Source organism: Chrysochloris asiatica, unplaced genomic scaffold (assembly GCF_000296735.1).
Source record: "Chrysochloris asiatica unplaced genomic scaffold, ChrAsi1.0 scaffold00021, whole genome shotgun sequence".
Classification (NCBI taxonomy): domain Eukaryota; kingdom Metazoa; phylum Chordata; class Mammalia; order Afrosoricida; family Chrysochloridae; genus Chrysochloris; species Chrysochloris asiatica.
Window position 1 is genome coordinate 5,585,044 of NW_006408539.1, and position 8,608 is coordinate 5,593,651.

At 40.1% G+C, this 8,608-nt stretch overlaps 1 protein-coding gene across 1 annotated transcript in view; it reads left to right on the plus strand.

Moving 5' to 3' along the window:
- DCC (deleted in colorectal carcinoma) overlaps positions 1 to 8,364 on the plus strand; it is a 1,585,944-nt gene extending 1,577,580 nt beyond the window's left edge. Inside the window, exons 28-29 of the mRNA XM_006837499.1 lie at positions 2,170 to 2,312; positions 8,006 to 8,364. Coding sequence (XP_006837562.1) covers positions 2,170 to 2,312; positions 8,006 to 8,095 — 233 coding nt within the window. The 3' untranslated portion in view covers positions 8,096 to 8,364. The remainder of the gene's footprint in view (positions 1 to 2,169; positions 2,313 to 8,005) is intronic.
- Positions 8,365 to 8,608: the final 244 nt, after the last annotated feature.

The window sequence follows — 8,608 nt, forward strand, 5'->3', positions numbered from 1 at the left end:
GTTTGAACTGCAAGGTCGGTGGTTCAAGCTCACCAACTGCTCCTTGGAAACCCTATACAGGGTCACTATGGGTTGAAATCGACTCAGCAACAACAAATCAAAATTATAATGCAAAATAAATAAATAAATAAATAGAAGTATACCTTGGAGACACTAGGGGATCTTCAAAAAGTGCATGAAAAAAATGGAATTGAAAGATAGAGGAATTTTTCCATGAACTTTTTGAAGCCACCTCATATTATGGGTTAGGTTCTATATAGTGTGATACAGCAAATATCGAAATATGTGTCACATGAATTTTCTGGTTTCCACTAGGATATAAAAGTTATGTTTATATTGTACTGTACTCTATTAAGTATGAAAATTTTCAAAAATATTGTGGTGGTGTTGGTGTCACTAAGTGCTGTAAAGTCATTTCTAACTCATATCGACCGTGTATAGAGTTTCTGAGGCTGTATATCTTAACACTCTCCCATGGAGTGGCTTGTGGGTTCAATGCACAGGCCTTGAGAACTATTAAAATGTGTCATAAAATGTGTCAAGAAAGCAGTGAGCACATGCTGTTGGAAACATGGCACCAATAGGCTTGCTCGGTATTACGTTGCCACAAACATTTAATTTGTAAAATATGCACTATCTGAAAAGCACACTAAAGAAGTGCACAACAAAATAAAGAATGCCCATAAGAAGCTATGTGCAGAGTTAGTTAATACAAAGCCACTGCTCTATTAACCATGAGAGAGAGTGAGAGGTGTTTCATGGAAGGCGCTAAGAAGAACAGCTTTCTGTGGCAATAAAGCTGAATGCAGGCTTAAGAAAAACATTGTGAGTATTCTAGAAGGGAATGCAACTACAATTTAGGTAGTGTCAACACACTCATGGAAGCAGCAGTCAAAAAATCAAATTAAGTATTGCATTAGGCAAATCTTTTGCACCAAACTTCTTTAAGGTGTACAAGGGCAAAGATGTCAGTTTGAGGACTAAAATGCACTTAACCCAAATCATGATACTTATAGCCTTTGCACTAGATTGCATGTTCTTTTCCAATGCTTCTTCAAAAATTTCTGTCAATTGAACGGGCTAGGTAAATATATTAGTATAAATGTGAATTTGTTCAGTGGATTAAAATAGCTCTTGGGAACTTGGTATAAAGTTTTAACTGTGCCTGTTCTTTTAAAATGTAAACTTAGATATTCTTAATTTCTCTCTCTTCTGACATCCTCATATGTAAATTAGGATGATAATAATTAACATGGTTACTTTTACAATAAAACAACAAAAGAATGATTTTCTCAGCAAAAACAAATAGTGTTAAATAAAAATTGACTTAAATAAAAATAAATGGTTGTTGTTAAGTGCCATCAAGTGGTTCTAATTCATAGTGATCTTTTGGAGAGTTTCTGAGCTTTAAATCTTCACAGGAGCAGAAAACCTCAACTTTCTCTCATGCAGAAGCTGGTGGGCTCGAACCACAGACTTTGTGGGTCCCAATCCAGTTCTTATCATATGAAACCATGTAGCCAAAATTTCTAGAAATACCATCTGATAAAAACTCAACAGTTTTTCAAATACTTTTCCTGAACAATAGAATGTTTTTAATTGGCAAGAAGCAGTACTGATCAATTCAGAATTATGTCACTTAGTTTTTGTTCCCAAAGACAATTAGCAGTGAGATTCTATCAGGTTGATCATGAGGAACTTTATTTTGCTATAACATCTAATAATCATTTGTAGACGAGAGAAGCCATCTTTTCTAGCTCCACAAATCTTCCCTACATTTGTTGTACAATTTATGGCTTATTTAGGTGGTTTAGTACAAGGCTATCTGGTCCAAAGCTGAGATTGGCACCAAATGAGCTTGCCTGACACTTTATAGCACATGATGAAAAGTCCAGAGCTCCCAGGCAGCCTTTCATAGTGTGATTTGGAATCCACTTGAAATTACATATGACTAGTGGAGTTTCATCTAGAGAGGCCTAATCAGAATTTGTCTTGCATTCAGTAGAAATAAAATGAGTCCATTTGTTGTGTCAGAATTCATCTCTATGCTACAGAATGAGCAATAGCTTAAAATCAATGCCAACCGCTGGATTTGGCTTTCTGGCTTGAAAGACTGTACCCCAGAATGTTTTATATTTTATTTTGCTCACTCTGTGCCTTCTATTTCAGGTCCTACTCTTCCCAAGACTCATGTTAAAACAGCCTCTCTTGGGTTGGCTGGAAAGGCAAGATCCCCTTTGCTTCCTGTATCCGTGCCAACAGCCCCTGAAGTGTCTGAGGAGAGCCACAAACCATCTGAGGACCCAGCCAATGTAAGAGCATCCTTGTAATCCATGCTGCAGCAAGAGAAGCATTGGCTGCTGAAGCATGGTGAAATCTCAGCCAACTAACACTCCTGCTTAACCCTCAGCGATTGCTGTTCTGATTGCTTCTTGTTCTGTTCTGTTTTTCTGAAGTTCAATATTAAAAGAAAAATCTTTAGGGACAAATTTATAGAGAGATTTAATTCAATAAAGATTTAAGTGTTGCTAAGTGCCTTCTCTGGTAGCGTAGTGGTTACGAATCGGGCTGCGAACCTTAAGGTCAGCGGTTCGAAACTACCAGCCGCTCCGCAGGAGAAAGATGAGGCTTTCTACTCCCATAAAGATTTACACCCTCGGAAACCCTGTGCAGGATCGACTATGAGTCGGAACCGACTCCATGGCACTTAACAACAACAACAAGTGCCTTCTAGTCGATTCCGACTCATAACGGCTCTGTATAGGGTTTCTGAGGCTTTTTAAATCTTTGTGGGAACAGAAAGCCTCATCTGTCTCCCACTGAGCAGTTAAAGTTGTTCCCTTAGGGATCAGAGGTAAATACTGTTATGTATGCATTCAGCCATAACAGTGATCTACAGATAGATACATGATTAGTTATAGAGGCAGAATGGGTATAGGGACAAGAATAAGAGTATATGCAAAAATATATACAGGTTTGGCAAAGGACATTTATAAATGGGTGTTTGCCTTTCCTGTAAACATATTCATGAACGTAGTGGAGCATACAAGGGGCAATAATATGAAAACATTTAGATATTACCGAACACCTTGAGAGAATGAGATGCTCAGGACCATGGTTTCAGGAGACCCCATGGTCAACTGACATAACATAGTACACAAAGGCTACTTTGGTAAGTAGTGACTAGGATCTTAAAAGCTCATGAATGACTATCTATTGATCGCTCCCTGTCCAGAGGAAAATGAAATTTGAAATGAAATGAAAATTGAATATGCTTGGAAATAATTAGTCCAATGGACTAATGGCCCATGTGAACATCAGTCTCCATGACTTGGAGACCAGAAGAAATGGATGGTGCTCAGTTACCATTACAACTGCTCTGATAGGGATCACAGTGGAAGGTCCTGGATAGAGTGAGGGAAAATGTGGAACAAAAATCAAAATCATAAAAAAGACCAGGCTTAAAGGAGCTCTGGTAGCATAGTGTTTACAAATTGGGCTGCGAACCTCAAGGTCAGCAGTTCAAAACTACCAGCTGTTCCATGGGAGAAAGATGAGGCTTTCTGCTCCCGTAAAGATTTACAGCCTCAGAAATCCTATACAGGGTCGCTATGAGTCGGAACTGACTCCACAGCACTTAACAACAACAACAACAACCTGCCAAATATGAACTGTTGGAACCTGAGACTATAACCCTTGCTCACCCTTCAGGTCTGAAACGGAACTTATCCCCAGGCTTCGATTTTCAGCCAAGCAATAATTGGTGTATGTTGTTGTTGTTGTTAAGTGACAGTGAGTCTATATAGGGTTTCTGAGGAGAAGCTGATGGGTTTGAACCACCAACCTTGCAGTTAGTTAGCAGTCTAGTGTTTATCCTACAACACCACACCAGGCATTTAAGGGGGGAAAAACACTAGTGAGGTACACACACCATAGAATTGTCCAACATTAAAGATCAAAGGGCAGCATTGAACTCAAACGACACGATTCCGAAGGTTGGGAAAGGAGGAGGAATGGAAACACGACGCACAGGAAGGACGTGGGGTATGTGATGTGACATTAAGAGGACAATCGAGATCAAATGAAATGTATGATTTGTTGACTATAAAACTGAGATCTACTCTGTAAACCTTCACCCAATTCACAATAAAAAGTTTTTAAAAATTAGAAAAACAAAAACAAAACAGTTGTTTAGCAAACTCTAGAGTGTTTCTGGACTCCTGGTATGGTGCTGTAGGATCCCCACTGGACTGTGAACCACCACATCAGCAGTTCAAACCCACCAGTTGCTCCTTGGAAACCCTAAACAGAGTCACTATAAGTTGGAACCGTCTAGATAGCACTTAACAACAACAACAAAAGTCTTTCTAAAGGCACCCGGGTGCTGCTGTGTGTTAGGAGTCGGGTAAGTGGTTCAAACCCACCAGCCACTCCATTGGAGAAAGATAAGGCTGTCTGCTTCCGTAAAGATTTTCAGTCTCAGATCCCCTACGTAGGGTGACCATGAGTCTTCATTGACCTGATAGCAGCGCATTTGGTTTGGTTTTTGTTTGGTTTTCATTGAGAATGTTTCTGAGATTCTTATAAGAAGCACAATTTCAAGTACGTTGTTTTGTTTTTGTTAAATCTTTTTTTATTGTGATTTGGGTGAACTTGTACAGTAAATTGGCTTTCTATTCTCCAATAGATACAGATTTTGTTTTGTAACATTAATTACAATTCCCACAATGTAATAGAACTCTTCCCATTTCTCCATGTATTTACTGTTTCCACTTGCCCTCATTTCCTCCTATCCCTTCTTACCCTCGGAGCTTTGTCTCTGGACAAATACTGCCCTTTTGACCTCATACGCTTGTTCTAAGGAATGTGTACCTCCTTAGTGTTATTGTTCACCTTATAGGCCTACTACTGTTTGGCTAAGGAGTTCTGGTAGGTTACATAGCAGGCTGTAGCCGCTCCGCAGGAGAAAAATGAGGCTTTCTGCTCCCGTAAAGATTTACAGCCTTAGAAACCCTGTACAGTGACGCTATGAGTTGGAACTGACTCGACAGCACTTAACAACAACAACAACAACTGTTTGGCTAAAACTTGAGCCAGAGAGTTAGTTAGGTTCTAGACTTGAAGGAAGTGTAAGGGCCATAGTTTTGGGGTTCCGCCAAAATCTATCTGACTTGTAAACTTGATTTTTTAAAAAAATGTTGTGTTTTGTTTCATGCTATCCAGGGCCTTCTATTGTGATCCTTTTCAGAGCAATCAGCAGTATTAACAAGGCACCATCTATTTTTTCTGGTGTCAGGCTGTGGAGACTGGAGTTATGTGGTCTATTGTTGTTATTGTGTGCCATCAAGTCGGTTCTGACTCATAGGGACCTTGTATAGGAGGGATTCCAAGCAATAGCTGGTGAGTTTGAATCATTGACCTTGAGGTTAGTAGTCCAGTGTTTATTCTACAGATCATTGATTTTATTGATTCTTCTTTGCACCAGTCATGGAGAGATCAATAGTTGCACCTTAGATGGTCATTGATAGCTTTCCTAGTTGTTGTTGTTGTTAAGTGCCATTGAGTTGGTTCTGACCTATAACGACCCTGAATAGGGTTTCCGAGGAGCAGCTGGTGAGCTTGAACCACTACCCTTGTAGTTCAAACTGGCTTTGCAGTCCAGCACATTAACCCACAGTGCCACACCAGGACTCCAAGATACTGTTTACTACTCACCAAAGTAGGATGTAGAATATTGACCTTGATGTCCCCTGAGATTGTCATTGTGAGTCCCCAGGTCCAGAGACCACTGCAGAAAACAGTATGGTGCTTCCTTAAAAAGCTGGAAGTAGTAATACCATACGATCCAGCAATTCCACTACTAGGTTTATATCCTAAAGAAACAAGACCCATGAAACAACCGGGTATGCACACAGTCATGCTCATCACACATATTCACAATAGCAAAACAATGAAAACAACCTGAGTGCCCATCAATTGATGAATGGATAAACAAACTACATTGTGCACACACAATGGAAAAACTACAGAACATTAAAGAATAATGATGAATCTGTGAAAGATTTCTAACATATTTTAAGCACAGATTTTGATCTGTTTCTTCAGGATTGGAGTATCATTGTGTTAATCCTTCTATGCAACCTCCATCGATTGTCTCTTTAGATCTAGGGTGTTTCTTGGCAGAATTATATATATGCTTCTGAGTACAGTAACAATGCTTCCTGGGCTATATGGAGTGGGAAATCTTGGTACAGGCCTCAAACGAATCAATTAAATAAGCTAGCCAAGGAGCATCAAGCATAAGGCATGTGTATATTAGTCGACACAAAGGACATGTCGAAAAAGGAAACAGACATATTTTGTGTACTTTAACACTAGCCAGGTACTGACATGTTGAACCCTCTCAACAGCCCAATGAGACAAGCATTGCTCTTCCTATTTGACAACAACAAAAAAAGGGTGGGGGTTACCAACTCAAAAAGATCAAGCGTACAAAGTTAATGGGATTTAGTTCAATATTAGTCTCTATGACCTTCCCCCATATCAGCAACTAGCACACCAACAAAACTACCTAGGCTGTTAGTTTAGAAAATACAGATTTCTGGAGCCTTTCCATAATTAGTAAATAGAAGCCCTGAGGTTTCTGTGATAACTAACTAGTAATCCAGCATTACTTACTAATGACAAGATATTAGTGATCCATAGTAAGAGGAATTACAGAAAGTAATTCACTAAGATATCTACAGTTCAGCCTCTTCAAGTCATCCACCATTCAAATTATACCAACAAAATTCCCATCACATCCTACAAAGAAAGGACTGGTTTGTGAATTTTGATTTCACATGCAAACTAGAGTCGAGTCATAACTTCCAGACTTTTCATTGGTCAGAGCACAGCTCATTAAACAATAACATGCCTACATTATTACAAAGAGAAGATTGGTAATGTAAATTCTGCTTATAACCTGATTGGTTACTTCTTGTTGTTGTTGTTATGTGCTGTAGAGTCAGTTCCGACTCACAGCGACCCTGTACAGGGTTTCCTAGGCTGTGATTTTTTACGGGAGCAGAAAGCCTCATCTTTCTCCCACGAAATGGCTGGTAGTTTTGAACTGCTGATCTTGCGGTTCGCAGCCTGTTTCTTAACCACTACGCTACCAGAGTTTGTATTGAATATGCATCACATTCCAGACAGTACGGAGGTCTCAGGGGATGCTTGATGTTGTCTTGAAATAGATATCATTGTTATCATTTTAGAGACGAGGAAAACTATACATCAGAGCATTCCATGGGTGTGTCCAGGACTACACAGCTGGTGATAGAAAGACCTTGATTTCAAACAGGATATTTTAGATATCCTAATTATTCTGATTCAAATCAAGGTCTTTCTATCACCAGCTGTGTGGAGTCTTGGTGTGGCACTGTGCGTTAATGCAGTGGACTACAAGGTCAGTTTGAACTGCAAGGTCAGTGGTTCAAAGTCACCAACCACCTCTCAAAAACCCTTTATAGGGTCACTGTGAGTCAAAATTGACTTGATGGCACTTAACAACAACAACAGTTTAGATTCAAAAGCCTTTTTCTTATTAAAGGAAAGAAGACACGAAACAGCCAGTCGTCACCACCTCTTTTAAGATCACCAGCGTCTTCATTCTGTCAGTGCATTCTGAGCTCATCCTAAAATGTGGGCTGCTACTCCAGTATACAACGAGTTCTGGTAGCGTAGTGGTTACGAATCGGGCTGCGAACTTTAAGGTCAGCGGTTCGAAACTACCAGCCGCTCCGTGGGAGAAAGATGAGCCTTTCTACTCCCGTAAGGATTTACACCCTCGGAAACCCTGTACAGGGTCGCTATGGGTCGGAACCGACTCAAAGGCACTTAACAACAACAACAACTCCAGTATACAGACAGGGTGAACCAACTAGCCATGGCCCAGGCCTTAATGAAAGGAAGATAATTGCTCTTCACCAGTACTAATGTTTCACCCTTGTTTTTCTCTCTACAGGTGTATGAACAGGATGATTTGAGTGAACAAATGGCAAGTTTGGAAGGGCTAATGAAGCAACTTAATGCCATCACAGGCTCAGCCTTTTAACACACATTGCAGAATTGATAAGGTGGATTTTCCGGGAACTTTGCGGCATACCAATTACCCATAAGCAGCACACCTGTGTCCAAGAACTGTCCCCCTCCAATGTACAGATTAACCACCAGGACCACTCAGTTAAGGAAGATCCAGAAGGAGTTCAGAAGGAATCACCATCCCTTCTTTCATAGATGTCAGGAATGTTTATAGGATGACTATGGGGTCCCAAAACAAAAGCAATGATGCATCCTCACTGCAATGTCAGAGCTGAAGCTGCTGGAATAGTCCTGGGTCTTTGCCTCTGCAGTGCCCACACTGTCATAACTAATGCCTATGTTTTACTGTGTTGAGACCTGTTGTTTCCTTTCTGTGTAGGTCTAGTCTTACAAAATGCAAGTGCTTTATTTAAGCCTGTATCATGCCATGGTATATCAGTGTAGGCTCACTACTTTGTTTTCAACTTTACGGTATGAAGCACCCATAGGAATTCTCTCACTATAGAGCACCAAAGGATTGGATGTT